Genomic DNA, 18,013 nt, shown 5'->3' with positions numbered 1-18,013 from the left:
CTTACACTTCACAGGAGAGAAAGGACCCTACTGACCATAAGAGCTTACACTCTACAGGAGAGAGAGGACCCCACTGACCATAAGAGCTTACACTCTACAGGAGACAGAGAGGACTCCACAGGCCATAAGAGCTTACACTCTACAGGAGAGAGAGGACCCCACAGGCCATAAGAGCTTACACTCTAGAGGAGAGAGGACCCCACTGACCATAAGAGCTTACACTCTACAGGAGAGAGAGGACCCCACTGACCATAAGAGCTTACACTCTACAGGAGAGAGAGAGAACCTCACTGACCATAAGAGGTTAGACTCTATAGGAGAGAGAGAAGACCCTGCTGATCATAAGAGCTTACACTCTACAGGAGAGAGAGAGGACCTCACTGACGATAAGAGCTTACACTCTACAGGAGAGAGAGGACCCCGCTGACCATAAGAGCTTACACTCTGCAGGAGAGAGAGGACCCCACTGACCATAAGAGCTTACACTCTACAGGAGAGAGGACCCCACTGACCATAAGAGCTTACACTCTACAGGAGAGAGGACCCCACTGACCATAAGAGCTTACACTCTACAGGAAAGAGAGGACCCCAGCTACAGCAGATAGAGACTTACCCAGTGACTCTGTAGATGGAAAATGACTCTGCTGCACAAGCAATGATCCATTAAGAGCCGCTGATCTGTGAAGGCCCCGTTTCTAAGCAACAATGTACAAGGTGCGATAATGTCACCCCTCTAGATGTCAGAGCTTCAGAGCATTGTGGTGAAACCGTCCAACAATTCAAAATGACATTTCCCCGGGGTCTGATGCTTCAGCAATGTGGGAAATAGTGTTGGCCATGATTTGTGAATCAAATCTCAAAAATGTTTGAATTCACGTGAAATCTCAAATTTCAGGAAATTCGACTCAAACACGATCCTCCATGAATCGATCTGCTGATCTTTACTCTTTACAGTTACATGCAGACAAGGGCCAGGAGACAAGTTGGTGCTTACTATATTTGTACAGTATATGAGGACAATAATTCAGCGCTTCATGACTCAGAAACCCTTATGCAACAAATTTACTCCCACAGAAGAATTAATCCATTCATCACTTGATTCCCTTGGTGGCTGCACAATCGAAGGTTCATGGATGGTAACTCAGTGGAGGAACCAGGACATCTTCTACTAGGATCGGGGTAATGTAGCAATGATCACTGATGGGCCAACTGTGATATGTCATCATCAATGGCGAACATGGGCATCTTCTTGCCACCTTTGGTCTTGATTTATAACACTTAATGGCAAACCTTGACCTGCCGAAATACCAAGATATGACTTGGATGTAACGTTGAGCATTAGACCTTGAGCATTAGACCGGCACATCAATGGTCCTAAAATCCATGGACTATGAGAATTATGATACCTAGTTGGATATGATGGAAGACAGTTGGAAAGTTCCTGCTTCCACCTCGTGACCCACGTGAGCCACATCTAATTGGATTTAACTGTGGAAATGCCTTCAGTTATGGAACACCGAAACTGACACTAATGAGGCTCAAATGTAATAAATGAAGCAGAGGGATAAGTGAATTTATCTCGGGTGCCTCAGCATCTCATAAAATGATTATGATTCTGCTGTCTACCGTTCCTTCTTTGCCGATGGCTGCAAATGAGGCAAGGATGTCGGGGCAGCCGGAGTCAGGAATCGGCAGACACCTACAGACAATTAGCGCTCATAGGCAGCAGTGTCGAGATGCCAGCCACCGCCACACTGAATTGTCGTTTCTTGTCTCGCTCACTCGCAGATTCCTCCATGACACAAGATGTTTTGTGTAATCCCCCCTGGAAATTGACTGATTTGGTTAATATACATGATTGCTGTCATTTCCACGTCAATCACCCGGACGAAGATCTTAGCATGTTTGCACATGACGTGTCGGAGATCATGAGAAAGTTACTGGGGGAAAGTTTTGTCACACTTTTTTTCTATTAAATCATTTTTTTCCCCTATTCTAGGTCACTTTTTTTTTCTTTCTGACACACAGTGTAAGTGTCAGGAACAGATGGTGCGGAGCTGGTGACGATGCTGTGCGGAGTGAAGGTCGAAATAGCGAAAAAATGCACTTTAAATAAACTAACGTCAATAGAAATGTGTAATACGGAATTAAACGAAAAAAGTTATTAAAAAGTTTATTTTTTTTTATGAATTACTTCAATTAGTTCCACTGTGCTTCACTGACCTTAACCGCAACGAACATGATTGATCTCCGGGGGCTAAAACTGGTTATTGCTTCACACTTTGGTCTATGAAAATTTGACAATTTTTGATTTTAGTCCATTTGCCGGATTAATAGATGTCGTGGTCAGGAATGTGGACCAATTCTGCATGTTCTCATTGGGTTTGACTAGTCTAGGGGACTTAGAGGCGGATATATCATTGGTGTAACCTGGGCCCAAGAATAAAGGGTGCAACTGCTCCCTCCAAAGCAGGTGGGACTGTGTATTGTGAGGAGCTATTGGACTGCAAAGGGCCCATATACTGTTGTTGCACAGGGACCCTTTTCTATTTGTGCCCACCAGCAAACTTTGTCACTTGCAGATTTTGCAGTCTTTATAGAATCATAGATTCCTAGAAAGTTAAAGTTGAAAGGGACCTTCAGAGTCATCGTGTCCAACCCCCTACTCAATACAGGAGTCACTAAATCATCCCAGACAGATGTCTGTCCAGCCTCTGTTTGAAGACTTCAATTGAAGGAGAACTCACCACCTCTCGTGGCAGCCTGTTCCACTCATTGATCACCCTCACTGTCAAAAAGTTTTTTCTAATATCTAATCTGTGTCTCCTCCCTTTCAGTTTCATCCCATTGCTTCTCGTGTTTCCATGTACAAATGAGAATAATGATCCTTCTACAATGTGACAGCCCTTCAGATATTTGTAGGCAGTTATTAAGTCTCCTCTCAGTCTTCTTTTTTTGCAGCTAACCATTCCGAAATACTGTAACCATTCCTCGTATGAAATACTTTGTAGTCCACTCACCATCCTGTTCGCTTTTCTCTGAATTTGCTCCAGTTTGTTGATGTCTTATTTATAATGTGGTGCCCAAAACTGGAAACAGTATTCCAGATGAGGTCTGACCAAGGAGGAGTAGAGGGCAATAATGACTTCACGTGATCTAGACTGTATGCTTCTGTTAATACATCCGAGAATTGTATTTGCCTATTTTTCTGCTGCATCACACTGTTGACTCATATTCAGTCTGTGATCTATTAGTATACACAAGTCTTTTTCACACGTGCTGTTGCTTAGTTCTATTCCTCCCATTCTTGCCCAGATGTAGAATCTTGCATTTCACCCTGTTAAATACCATTCTATTAGTCGCTGCTCATGGTTCAAGCTTATCTAGATCCTTCTGAATCCTTTCTATGTCTTCTCTAGTCTCAGCTATCCCTCCTAGCTTTGCATTGTCTGCAAATTTAATCAGTTCACCTTCAATTCTGTTATCTACTGTAGATCTTTTTTAAAAATGTTGAACAACACTGGGGTCAGGACAGAGCCTTGTGGTCCCCACTTGTAACACTCTTCCAATTGGATGTTCAACCATTTATCACCACTCGAGTACGATCACTGAACCAGTTATGATCCATCTTGAAATGCTTCTCATGGGTGCGTGAACTTTTGTTCATGAAATGCACAGGTTCCACCAGAAGAAAATGCTGGGAGAGGATAGGAGGAACCACACAAAACTTATATTCCAAACTACTACTCAGCCAAAATGGACTTATTTGGAGTTGTTTTTTTAAGCAAAATCTGGAAATTCAATTACGGTAACTACATTTATTTTGATTTTAGTTTTGTTTGGACTTTAAGGAGAACAAGTTAGGAATCACCAAAGAGCCTCCAAAAGTAAAGTGTCCTCAGCTGTGGAGCTTCAGATACATTTTTTGCTGTAACTTTACAAATTGCTATTGGATATTGTTGATCTTCTGAGCATCTTTTGATTGTGTCATCATCTCAGCTTTAGGTCTCACCTGGTGAGGTGGATCCTTGAAGCCCTTGGTCCAGATGAGCAGATATTGTTCAGCATGGGCAGATGATGTTGGTAAAGCAGGGAGATCCAGATGGAAAATTGGAACATTGATGGCAGAAAATGAAATGCAACTGTGCTGAGTGACACCGGAGGATCTATTGCAGGACTGGACTAGCGGCTTAGCAGAGTTACTGTAAGTCAGTGGTAGAACGGAGCTGACACCAGATCTCCAAGGAAATGGGCCACCAGGGAAATAAGCGTTCACCTCTCCATGATCATAGACCATCATGAAAGCACTGATTCACCCTCCACCATCCTACACCACTATGGAATCACCATGAATGGTCCATTGCAGGTGACAAAGGAGAAGAAACATTTCCTTTGATGTTGTTTCCTTTCTGTATGTTTGCACTGTTACTAATAGTCTTTATTGCACCGAGAAATATGCAAGAAAGCACCGACACAACCAAAATAGCAGAGCGGTCATACCGTACAGTGTAGAGAAACGACTGCTGTCAACACCACGCCGTCTGCCATCCTCCGCATAAGCCTGCAGCTGTTGTCTACCCCAACATACCCTAAACCTAAATGATATTTTTCCCCCTTTTATAATCAAACAACTCGTTATCTAAGGTCGTTACTTATAGCTAATTGAACAAGCAAATCTCATGAAAAATATTTAGGTCTTTACAATGTTTAATCTGAGTTTAGCAGCCGGAGTAATAGATGACTTGGAGTCGCAGAAAAGTCTTAATTTGCCTTGACATTTTCATGCTGATGACATTTTTGAAGCTCGGTTATTATTGTATATTCTGAGTTCTTGCTCATACAATGTACACTGATGTCAACTTCCATCATTACTGATGGCGGAAAAAGAGAAAGGTTCATCAACCTGCTACTCATCTAAGAAGACATCAATCCAGAGGATAAGGAGCTGATGGCATCAGAATTAAAGGGGTTTTACAGGATTAGAGAAAGAGGTCCACTTTATCTAAAAAAAAAAAAAAACAGCGCCACCCCTGTTTACAAGATTAGTGTGGTATTGCAGCTTAGTGCTGTTTACTCTAATGGAGATTATTAAGTTGCAATTTTGAAATGGACTCTGTCTGTGCAACACCTTAAACCACAGAAGCTTCTTCAGATGTGTTCAGGAACTGTCCACATACTCATGCTCTGTAATGTGCCATCTGGAGTGGGTGGTTCTTCTTTATCAGAATTCTACCAGCACTATAGGTGCAGGAAATTCTTCACTGTCACATCACATCATGAATTGCTCCTATCACTAGGTAACCACTTACATTGATCTAACCCTATTTCTCATCTACCACCCCGTGGAATTTCTTCTACTGCATTTTTTTTTCACTTTTTTTAGTTTGTCCGCAAACATATTGCAGATACATTTTTGTAGCTAACGACCTGACTGTCCGATGTGTGTGATCAGAAGAATCAGGATTGAGCAGTGTCGGCAGGGCACGCCTCGTCCCTGGCTGTCGAGAGTGCTCCATTTGGGAAGTTTCCTTCACATTCTGAATTCTTCAACTGTTGCAACTTTGGCATCAAGCCCTTCCAAACTCACACGGCGCTGCGTCCTCTTCTTTTACCTTCGTCATGCCGCACAAATCTTTCACCACATTTTGACCCCACTATATTCCCAAACTAATAGACATGAAGGGTAATCAATGATGATAATCAGCTGTCACAAAACCTTTTCCATTCATTCTGTGCAGAGTTGGACCCAAAAGCGAAAACATTGTGTCACCTGAATCGGGGGGAAATCCGCATCATTTTGGGTCATCATTTCCCCATCAATCGAATTTTTGATACAAATAATTATTCCGTAGATTCCGTGGATTCCGTAGTCACCATAGATTTCCTCTTCCAGTTGGCGTTGGTGTTGATGAGCTTATCTCTCTGCTACCGTGAATATAAAGTACAGAATTTATAGTAATATTTGCCCGGTCGTCTAGTAATTTGGTGATTCTGCCGGAGAAGAAGCAAGCTGTCTGCGGACACAGAGGTGTTAGCGGCTCTGTCTGCAGCAGCTGCTAGAACATTTCTCTTGTCTGCATCCCTAGCTGAGAGGTCGTGGCTTGAATATCTCCATCTGTCTCAGGAGCTGATCCCAGATTTATTTCTTTAAGGAGCCATTGGCACCTGAACTGCAGAACAGCTGAGCGCCAATTCACCTGCAATTATGTGCTCCTTTATGCAGAGAACGCTTTTTGTTCTGTTGATGGAAGGCAGTGCGAGGGGAATTCTTGTAGGAGCTGTTTTTACCGTTTGATTCATTACTTGAGTCCTCTGCTTGATATCTTGAAGTGTATTACAGAGTCTGGGAATCCACTTGGTACGAGCGTTAGCAAGGGGGCAGATTGGCTATTCTTAAAGCATACCTGTCATTCCCAGTGACCGTTCATAAAAAGCTCTTATGTGTGTGCACATGAGGAATAACACTATTTCTGGGCCTTCTGCAACTTGTATCCTGCATTTTTCACCACTCACACCCTCCCTGCAGGCTCTGTCTAATTTTCAGCTTAGTCTGAGATACTGTCACCCAGCATACACAGACATGAAGGATTCCTGATCTCCTATTTCTATGTAACACATGTTCAGAGGCAGTAGCAGCAGTACTGAGCAGTGTAACTGCGAATCCAGTGTTCCAATTAGATAAAATACTTACTAGACAGCAATATGGAGGAAATTATACATTGGTACTGAGCAGTGTAACTGTGCATCTAGTACTATAATGCGATAAAACACTTACTAGAAAGTAACCTGAAGGAAATTATCCAGCAGTACTGAGCAATGTAACTGTGAATCCAGTATTCTAATGAGATAAAACACTTATTAGAAAGTAGTATGGAGGAAATTATACATCAGTGCTGAGCAGTGTAACTGTGAATCTAGTACTCCAATGAGACAAAATACTTACTAGAAAGCAACATGGAGAAAATTATACATCAGTATTGAACAGTATAACTGTGAAGCTAGTACCCCAATGAGATAAAATACTTACTAGAAAGCAACATGAATTCAATTATACAGCAGTACTGAGCAGAGAAATTGTGAATCCAGTACTCAAATGCGATAAAACACTTACTAGAAAGCAACATGTAGAAAATTATGCATCAGTACTGAACAGTGTAATTGTGAATTCAATATTCCTATTAGATAAAACACTTCCTAGAAAGCAACATGAAAGAAATTATACATCAGTATTGAGCAATGTAACTGTGAATCCAGCACTGGGGCGAGAAGTCTGGGTGATGTGCTTGGCTCTACAGTACAGAGTGACACATGCTCCTTTTGGCCAATAGATGAGGATCCAGAAATGGTAACCTACAATTACCACTCATTATTAACTATAACTCTCTAATAATGTATATAAAAGAAGTTTTGTTTTGTTTTTTTTATAAAAGATAAGTTTTTGTTAGCCCTGCAGTAAGGGTTGTGTTTTGCTGTGAGTTTCTATGTAATGGAGACACGGTAACAGCAGAATGGATGGTTTACAGTAGTTATGAGTGTAGTCGAGGTCAGGAAGGGAGCTAATAGAGTCTACCTAGAGAGTGGGTAGGTGGACATGCCAGAAGATGTAGTAATAACCCACAGGTCAGACTAGTGTGAAACCAGTAATACCATGATACATTGAAGAACCAGTTGCCAAATTAATTTTTGGAGGGAAATGTAGGGGTAGAGTAAAGAGTCATACACCTCCCGTAAAGTACCTGTCTGCTCGCTTAGCTGCAAACTATTCCTCCTTAGCCCCCATTCACAAGCACATTGGGTGGAAAAGGAAATGTATCGCTCGGAGACCTCTGGAAAAGAGCTGTGTATGTGGAATACAATATACCCAGCTCTTCTTTCTTTCCCCTGACATCTGCCTTCAGGGGAGAGACACATTAGGCAGGTTGACCATCTTTCATCATGGAGACCTCTATGGGGTCTATACTTCTATGTAGCACCTGTTCAGAGGCAGTAGCAGCATGGAAGTATTATACAGCAGTACTAAGCAGTGTAACTGTGAATCCAGTGTTCCAGTTAGATAAAATACTTACTAGATAGCAACATGTAGGAAATTATACATCAGTACTGAGCAGTGTAACTGTGCATCTACTACTATAATGCGATAAAACACTTACTAGAAAATAAAATTATACATCAGTACTGAACAGTGTAATTGTGAATTCAATATTCCTATTAGATAAAACACTTCCTAGAAAGCAACATGAAAGAAATTATGCATCAATAACCCACAGGTCAGACTAGTGTGAAACCAGTAATACCATGATACATTGAAGAACTATTGGCCAAATGAATTTTTGGAGCGAAATGTAGGGGTAGAATAAAGAGTCATACACCTCCCGTAAAGTAGCTGTCTGCTTAATGCTCGCTTAGCTGCAATCTATTCCTCCTTAGCCCCCATTCACAAGCACATTGGGTGGAAAAGGAAATGTATCGCTGGGAGACCTCTGGAAAAGAGCTGTGTATGTGGAATACAATATACCCAGCTCTTCTTTCTTTCCCCTGACATCTGCCTTCAGGGGAGAGACACATTAGGTGGTCTTCCAGGAATTGGTAGGTTGTCCGTCTTTCATCGTGGAGACCTCTATGGGGACTCTGGGGTCTTTCTACAGCTCATTCATTTTTTTATATTCTTTTTTCTGTAAGTCTTGCCTTTAAATGTAACAGTTTCACAACTTTTTTCTTCCAGAACTCGATGACGCTCGGCGAGCGGTATTGATAATTCTGCCAGCAGGGATGATAATAATAGTATCTGAATGATACCTGGTGTCAGGATTGACTTTCTGAGGCAGGACGCACATTCTGGGGGCGATGGGATAGACTCTTACATGCACAGCGTTCTTCTGTACTTTGATTTCGTCTCGCACAGTGATGATGTGCTTGATAATTTAACTCATTTTCGTCAGCGGTAAAAAATACTTTGATTGCAACAAAGTGTAATGACGGCAAAGAGTTCGATTGACTCTTGTTTCTGGATTTCAGATGCTCAGTACATCGTGTGTAAGATGAACAATTGCTCGGAGACGGCGAGGATGAAACCCTTCGCGGGATACATTGACACCAACTCCCTCATCGTCCAAGATGAATACGTCTTTGTCCAGGTAAGTCACTAGCAGCCTTCCCTACAGGATGTGTCCTTCTTCATAGAAGCTACAAAAGATCTCTCAGAATGTTGAAAAGTCGCCTTATTATTCGAGCAAAAAAGTCATTTTTTTTTTTTCTTACCGGTGATTTATAGTTTTGTGTTGGGCTTGTGCAAATATTCAGAAGCTCATCAGTATTGGCAGAGGTCGGGTATGAGACACGAGAAAGGGGCTGAGGAACCTCATCCTGCATCGGGAGAGTAGGTGGATCTGTAGGATACAGGAGACACCAACGGACAATCCAGATGATCATTACTGAGCCCCAATAACACAAAGCTAAAATACATCCCAGGATCCAAAAACTGCTACAGCCGTCGAGGCACCGCACAATCAGCCCGGTGCCGCACAGTACGGCTGTGTTACCGCTAAATGCACCCATGACGGCTTTACGTAGACGGCATGGCCATCCCAGCTCTACGCACCGGTGAGATTGGTGTTTCCTAAATCTGTACATGTAAAGGACTATTAAACATTTCTCTAATCCTTGTCCAGTTACAGCATGAGTCCACCGTAGCCAGGAGACACAGATATGTCGGATCTGGCTAAACAGCGACAAGTAGCCATACAAATTAAGATTGCACGTGTCGCGCTTCCAGTAACGACTAAATATGGTGAATGTAGCTGCACAGAAATCCAGTAGGGTTGGGTGTATGTTAGGTCGCAGGTGTGAATGTAGCATTTCTAGCCCTAGTCTAAACTGGCCCTATAAATTAGATAGATGTTAGCTGGACTCTCACTCGGCTGACCGCCAGTGTTGAACTCGGTGAGGTAGGAGCCGTCCAGTAATATTACCTGACCCTCATTCACAAATTCTCCTATGTGTCTATATAATAAGAAACTAGTTGGTTTGTTAAATTAATGTGGAAAATGTTGCTCATATAGACTGGTGGTGGCCTAATCCAGTACAGGGGCCCACCAGGAGATTCTCCTGCTCTCCCATTGGCCAGTCCAAGCCGGTTGACAGCTCCTGACTCACCCATATAGGAGTGTTTGGCTTTGTGTTCTCTATAAGAGACTGTCTGACTTTTCTCCCCAGTGAACAAAAGCATCAGGACAATTGGACTGTCCGGATCCCACCCATAGGTGAATATATATATATATATATATATATATATATATATATACAGTATATATATATAATCGTCTTATAGTGTCTGTCTGTAACCGAAATCCCGCTGCACTGTTTGGTCGCCGCGACCAATCAGCAGCAGGCGCAGTCGGGCGCAGTGCATCTGTAAAAAATAAAATAAAATTAAAAAAAGGTTATACTCACCTTCCGACGGCCCGCGATCTCCTTTCCACGCGCCCAGCCTCGCGGTCCCAGTAATGCCTTGCGCTTTAGACCAGAGATGACGCCACTCTCGCGAGAGCGCGACGTCATCAGCGGTGTTTCATGCAAAGTATTAATGGCACCGCAAGGCCGGGCGCGTGGAGTGGAGATCGCGGGCCGTCGTAAGGTGAGTATATAACTATTTTTTATTTTAACAGAGACCATGCATACCAGGAGAGGGGGGTGAGGGGACCATGTATACCAGGAAAGGGGGGTGAGGGGGACCATGCATACCAGGAAAGGGGGGTGAGGGGGACCATGCATACCAGGAAAGGGGGGTGAGGGGACCATGTATACCAGGAAAGGTGGGTGAGGGGACCATGCTTACCAGGAAAGGGGGGTGAGGGGACCATGCATACCAGGAAAGGGGGGTGAGGGGACCATGTATACCAGGAAAGGTGGGTGAGGGGACCATGCTTACCAGGAAAGGGGGGGTGAGGGGACCATGTATACCAGGAAAGGGGGGTGAGGGGACCATGCTTACCAGGAAAGGGGGGTGAGGGGATCATGCATACCAGGAAAGGTGGGGTGAGGGGACCATGCATACCAGGAAAGGGGGGTGAGGGGACCATGCATTCCAGGATTGGAGGGTGAGGGGACCATGCATACCAGGATTGGGGGGTAAGGGGACCATGCATACCAGGAAAGAGGGGTAGGAAAGAGGGGTAAGAGGACCATGCATACCAGGAAAGGGAGGTGAGGGGACCATGCATACCAGGAAAGGGAGGTGAGGGGACCATGCATACCAGGAAAGGGGGGTGAGGGGACCATGCATACCAGGAAAGGGGGGTGAGGGGACCATGCATACCAGGAAAGGGAGGTGAGGGAACCATGTATACCAGGAAAGGGGGGTGAGAGGACCATGCATACCAGGATTGGGGGGTGAGGGGACCATGCATACCACGAAAGGGAGGTGAGGGGACCATGTATACCAGGAAAGGGAGGTGGAGGGACCATGCATACCAGGAAAGGGAGGTGAGGGGACCATGCATTCCAGGATTGGAGGGTGAGGGGACCATGCATACCAGGATTGGGGGGTGAGGGGACCATGCATACCAGGAAAGGGAGGTGAGGGGACCATGCATACCAGGAAAGGGAGGTGAGGGGACCATGCATACCAGGAAAGGGAGGTGAGGGGACCATGCATACCAGGAAAGGGGGGTGAGGGGACCATGCATACCAGGAAAGGGGGGTGAGGGGACCATGCATACCAGGAAAGGGAGGTGAGGGAACCATGTATACCAGGAAAGGGGGGTGAGAGGACCATGCATACCAGGATTGGGGGGTGAGGGGACCATGCATACCAGGAAAGGGAGGTGAGGGGACCATGTATACCAGGAAAGGGAGGTGAAGGGACCATGCATACCAGGAAAGGGAGGTGAGGGGACCATGCATTCCAGGATTGGAGGGTGAGGGGACCATGCATAACAGGATTGGGGGGTGAGGGGACCATGCATACCAGGAAAGGGAGGTGAGGGGACCATGTATACCAGGAAAGGGGGGTGAGGGGACCATGCATACCAGGAAAGGGAGGTGAGGGGACCATGCATTCCAGGATTGGGGGGTGAGGGGACCATGCATACCAGGATAGGGGGGTGAGGGGACCATGCATACCAGGAAAGGGAGGTGAGGGGACCATGTATACCAGAAAAGGGGGGTGAGGGGACCATGCATTCCAGGATTGGAGGGTGAGGGGACCATGCATAACAGGATTGGGGGGTGAGGGGACCATGCATACCAGGAAAGGGAGGTGAGGGGACCATGTATACCAGGAAAGGGGGGTGAGGGGACCATGCATACCAGGAAAGGGAGGTGAGGGGACCATGCATTCCAGGATTGGGGGGTGAGGGGACCATGCATACCAGGATAGGGGGGTGAGGGGACCATGCATACCAGGAAAGGGAGGTGAGGGGACCATGTATACCAGAAAAGGGGGGTGAGGGGACCATGCATACCAGGAAAGGGAGGTGAGGGGACCATGCATTCCAGGATTGAGGGGTGAGGGGACCATGCATACCAGGATTTGGGGGGTGAGGGGACCATGCATACCAGGATTGTGGGGTGAGGGGACCATGCATACCAGGATTGTGGGGTGAGGGGACCATGCATACCAGGAAAGGGGGGTGAGGGGACCATCCATATAAGGATTGGAGGGGTGAGAGGACCATGCATACCAGGATTGGGGGGGTGCATTATTGCATTATTATTAAAACTTCATAAATAAACTACATACATATTCTAGAATACCCGATGTGGGCCACCATCTAGTAGAGTAATATTATTATTATTATAGCGCCATTCATTCCATGGCGCTTTACATGTGAGGAGGGGTATACATAATACATACAAGTACAGTAATCTTCCACAATACAGGTCACGACTGGTACAGGAGGAGAGAGGACTCTGCCCGCGAGGGCTCACAATCTACAGGGGATGGGTGAGGATACAGTAGGCGAGGGCAGAGCTGGTCGTGCAGCGGTTTGGTGGATCGGTGGTTACTGCAGGTTGTAGGCTTGTCGGAAGAGGTGGGTCTTCAAGTTCTTTTTGAAGGTTTCCATGTTAAGCGAGAGTCTGATGTGTTGTGGTAGAGAGTTCCAGAGTAGAGGGGATGCGCGGGAGAAGTCTTGTATGTGATTGTGGGAAGAGGAGATAAGAGGGGAGTACAGAAGGAGATCTTGTGAGGATCGGAGGTTTCGTGCAGGTGAGTACCGGGAGGCGAGGTCACAGATGTACTGAGGACACAGGTTGTGGATGGCTTGGTATGTCATGGTTAGGGAAGTATTCCCGGAAGTAGTTAGCTGTGTTCCGGGACATAGTTCACCGGCGCATGCGCACTAATGCTTTTCAGCTCTGCCCGCAGTTGGGCAAAGCATACTGCGCACGTGCGGAAGGCAATTTGAATGCGCACGTGCGGGACCTGTACGGAACAACGCTCTTCACAGAACGGAATGCGTACAGCACGCCGAATTGAGGTGGAGAGAGGGACCAGAACCAAACACTCATCGGACCGGACCGAGGATATTTACATACAGTGCGGGAGCAATATAAAAGGTTTTTATGGGGGATTCATGGGGGTTTCACAAGTCGTTGGTGAATGTATAGCTCACACTCTGTTAGATGATATTTTTAGTTGATAGGCCAAAAAACTGGTGACAGGTTCCCTTGAATTAAATTAGTGATGCCTACAAAGTAAACATTGGCAAAGAAAGGGGTGAAATTGAACAAAGCCTGTGGTTGATGAAGCTGAGCAATGCATGAGCAACTCAATGGCTGGCCAAAGTGTGAAAGTTAGGCTAGTTTCACACTAGCACTTTTGAGTGCAGCAACGGCCTGCGCACGGCCGCCGCTAAGCCCCGCCCCCTGCCGCGCCTCCGCCGGTAGCTCCGCCTACCGGCGCATGACGCTGCATGCGTCCTGCGTCCCCTATCTTTATCACTGGGGGCGCAGGCCGCGCGCAGTATGCGTTTGGCGGCGCATTCGCCTTTTTGACGGTGCGCCGAGCGCAACCAAACTGCAGCAGGTTGCGTTTGGCGCAGGTCGGCGCACCGTCAAAAGGACGCATGCGCCGCCAAACGCATACTGCGCACGGCCTGCGCCCCCAGTGATAAAGATAGGGGACGCAGGACGCATGCAGCGTCATGCGCCGGTAGGCGGAGCTACTGGCGGAGGCGCGGCAGGGGGCGGGGCTTAGCGGCGGCTGTGCGCAGGCCGTCGCTGCGCTCAAAAGCTCTAGTGTGAAAGTAGCCTTAAACAGTGTCCTACAAACTCAATGCACTGACAGTGTCTTAAGTAAATGATTCCAGACCAATTCACCTCCCTCCACTGTTACATTTGTACGGTTTATTTGTTTCCTGAACATATGTCTTGTATTGCTGACCTGTGTTCACGCTTCTGTGGTGGAAGCAAAGCTGAACTTTGGGATCCTAAAAAAGCACCAAAAATGCGCCAAAACATCCATTTTTGCTGCTGCTTCTTTTCTGCCAAGAGTGCAGGTTTTGCTGCAGGAAAAAAAAAATGCAGCAAAAATGCGTAGTGTGAACTTACCCTAAGGCGTCACAGGAGGGAACATTACTGAGGGCTTGTATGCATTAAAAAGTGCCAGGGTTGAATTTGAGTCCCCATCCAGCTTTGCTCTAGGATATATGTCTGCTATGTGCAAATGAAGTTAAGGGCTTTTTTTTAAGCGGGTCCACTCCAAAAATCACCTGAAAAATCACTGAAAAAATGCTTGAAATACTCTCCCTATTCTATAGTCTTCCTTCCATTGTAAAACCACTCTGCTTTTCATATGTTCAGGTTGAGAGTTTTTCAGTTACAGATTTTGAAAAATTAAAAAACCTAGTGGGGAAAAATGAGAATGTCCATCACGTAGTTGTATCTGCTCCTGATGGAATCCGCTCCAAGCAAGGCTGCACAATAAGGAAAAAAAACAACCAAAATGCTTTACGGAATGGAACAATCCTCTAAGTTTATGTTCACACTTGGCTTTTTTGCGGTGGGGTTTTTTTCTGCAGAAATCTTGCATTTTACAGTATCAGCAAAAGCCCCAAGATATTTTTTCCCCCTCACTGAATTTGAGAACTGCAGTGTAATTAATTCTGTAGCACGTCAATACTTTCACCATTTTTGACCCATAGAATTGAATGAGAGAGATGAGAAGCAATGCAAAAAAATGCAGTGAACAGGATTTTGTTGTTTTTTGATGATTAATACTTTTTGGAACATTTCCTTCACTCTCAAATTTTAATGCTTTTTTTTAAAAAAACTCGTACTCTGGGAAAATCACACATGTAAAATGCAGCAAAACTGCAGTAAATAGCAGAGTTTCATAGGTAGGGTTTTTGGTTGCAGGAAACAAACGCTGCAAAAACTCAATGTGTGAACATAGCCTATAACCGCCCAAAGAAGGAGCGGTATCCACCAGAAAACTCATCACAAAAAGTCTCAGTGTGCACAGAGCCCAAGATGTACAGATCTGTGCTACGCAAGGGAAGAGATAAGTGACGATAACGATATTGTGGTGAAATAGTCGCATAATATCGGTTCACTTTGCCGCATTTTACACTCTTGGGACCGTATTAATTACACAAAGGACAAAATTCAATGAGGACCGCGCCGGGTACGAGCTCAGGAATGTATCAAGCGAATCGATTGTATATGTAGTGAGTGACCAGTAAAACCATTACTAATGTATGTTATTTGTCATATGATAAGGGTGTTCTCTATCCCTTACATGATTGCATTTGTGACAACAATTTCCCGCTTGTCCTAGACGAGGAGCCTCAGTTTCCTACCTCCTCTCACCACCAAGACCGCACGTAACACGGCCTTTTCAGTCTCCCTCACACCTCCAACTGCCACTTATTTTCAAATCAGAAAAACAAGTTGCAATACCAAGCTAAAGCAGAAGAGGGCAGCATAATATAAAATAATTTACCTCCTCCCAAGGCAAGACGGGAAAGCGTTGTCACAAAAGCAATCATGTAAGGGATAGAGAACACCCTTACCATATGACAAATAACATACATTAGTAATGGTTTTTCTGGTCTCTACATAAACAAATTGAATTTGTTTAGAATTTCGCAAGAATTTGTAAATTTTAGTAAATCTGAATTCTGGGGAATTCTATTAGGCGATAATCCAGCAATTTATTTTCCTCCTTTATATAGCGCCATTGATTCCACAGCGCTTTACAGACATTAGCACTATAACTTTCTTTGGCACCTGATCCGGATGTGTCCTGTTGAGCCATATTGATGAGCGCGGTATCGTTCAGCTCGGTGATTACTTCCTAATGTTTTGCGCTATTAATTTTCCAATTTATTACCCATTTGTATCTAGGCCATGCAGATTGCATCCATTGCTGGTGTATCCACTACGGGCCACTTGCAGCTTTCTGGCTCTTTCCCTAGCAGCCGCAGTGGGCCGCTTCCCTTTATCTTGCCTCTCTGTAGACACATGATTGACATATGGCCTATCCAGCTGAATGCCGCCTGATCATGCACCGACCTGGATCCTCAGCAGTGAGATAATTCACTGAAGGGTTCTCAGGCTTGATCCATGATTTGGTTCCTCAATATCGCCTACACCAAGTAATTAGGTTTTCTTGCAGTAAATGAGCAATATGCTTATCTCTTCTCTACTAATTGTATCCCCTGAGCTTAATTGTTTGCTTCACGCTGGAGAATGTTTTGGAAGGCGCTTTTGGCTGCAGAATGATTGGATCCATCAGAAACCATTCATTCCTCAGTTTTTCATGGTGTTTCTTTCCTAAAGTCTCAGAGAACAGATGTACGAGGCTTGAAATAGCTTGAAGGCTTCAATAGAAGGTCACTTTGCGTTATTTATTAATGATGACGACATCTCTTTATAATCAATGGCTCCTGTTCATCAAAACTGTGCAAAAATGTTGCAACTTTTGTCAGTTTTGCCCAACTCTGACAAAGTGTACAGATCCTTGAAGAAACGGGGTGTGACGAGGCGTGGTGACCCCAGCTCGTCAAAATCAGGATGAACGGAGGCATTCCGGGTTGGAGTAAGATTTTGCGGCGAGGCGCACGCCAGTTTGCACCTCGCCTCATTCATTAACATTTTATTAAAAAAATGAGCTAAACATGGTTACATTTGTGTATAGTTTTATTACATCTGTGTATTTTTATTACCCTGGCTATTAAAGTTTACCCTAACCCTAATCCTAGTAGCTCTTCAGCCTCAGTCATCTTGGTTGTTGCCTATGCAGAGCACAACAGTCGAGAGGATTTTGTTATCGGCTGCTTTGCTCTGCATGGATGACAAAGATCTTTCCATTATACTGAGGGCTCTGTGCTCGGGTGATGTTTTCGGCGTGCTTGAATATCATGTCCCAGATCCCGCGGCTGCATGTCTCTCAACTGTTAGACAGATAAGAGTGTGCACAGCTTTAGTAGGTGCCAGAGTAAGTTCCCACACCATTAGCATATATTAAGAGACTCGGCACTCAACTTAAGTGGTCAGATAACTTAATGTTGTCCACACGAGTAGTAACAAAACGTTTCGGTCTTACATCAGACCTTCATCAGTTACAGAATAAAGTAAGGTTATTAGATCAGGTGGACCAATAATCTTGGTTGAAGATCACTAGATCATTAAATATTCCGTGACATGAAAAAATAGGGAAAGGGTTGTCAGACCTGTGCACATATAGGGTTAAGTGTGCCATGCCTCAGTGGCAGGTGCAGACGCGGTGTCCACCGCTGGTCCTGCGGTGGACACCGCGTCTGCACGTACCACTGACAACCCTTGCCCTACTTTTTCATGTCACGGAATATATAAAGATCTAGTGATCTTCAACCAAGATTATTGGTCCTCCTGACCTAATAACCTTACTTTTTTCTGTAACTGATGAAGGTCTGATGTAAGACCGAAACGTTTTGCTTACTACTAGTATGGACAACATTAAATTATCTGATCACTTAAGTTGAGTGTCAAGTCTCTCAATATATCTCAACTGTTAGACAGCCTGAACACA

General features: G+C 44.9%; 1 protein-coding gene across 10 annotated transcripts in view; it reads left to right on the top strand.

The window, feature by feature from the left end:
- The window catches only part of SORCS1 (sortilin related VPS10 domain containing receptor 1), a 955,194-nt gene that overhangs the window by 613,892 nt on the left and 323,289 nt on the right, over positions 1–18,013 (top strand). For all 10 annotated transcript variants that reach the window (XM_073553077.1, XM_073553078.1, XM_073553082.1 and 7 more), the window contains exon 7: positions 9,016–9,134. In XM_073553077.1, the coding sequence (XP_073409178.1) occupies positions 9,016–9,134 (119 nt within the window). The remainder of the gene's footprint in view (positions 1–9,015; positions 9,135–18,013) is intronic.

This window comes from Dendrobates tinctorius, unplaced genomic scaffold (genome assembly GCF_039654945.1).
Source record: "Dendrobates tinctorius isolate UK_male_01 unplaced genomic scaffold, ASM3965494v1 ptg000196l, whole genome shotgun sequence".
NCBI classification, from domain to species: domain Eukaryota; kingdom Metazoa; phylum Chordata; class Amphibia; order Anura; family Dendrobatidae; genus Dendrobates; species Dendrobates tinctorius.
Note: the sequence above shows the minus strand (reverse complement) of the source record. Positions and strands in the feature narration are given on the sequence as shown.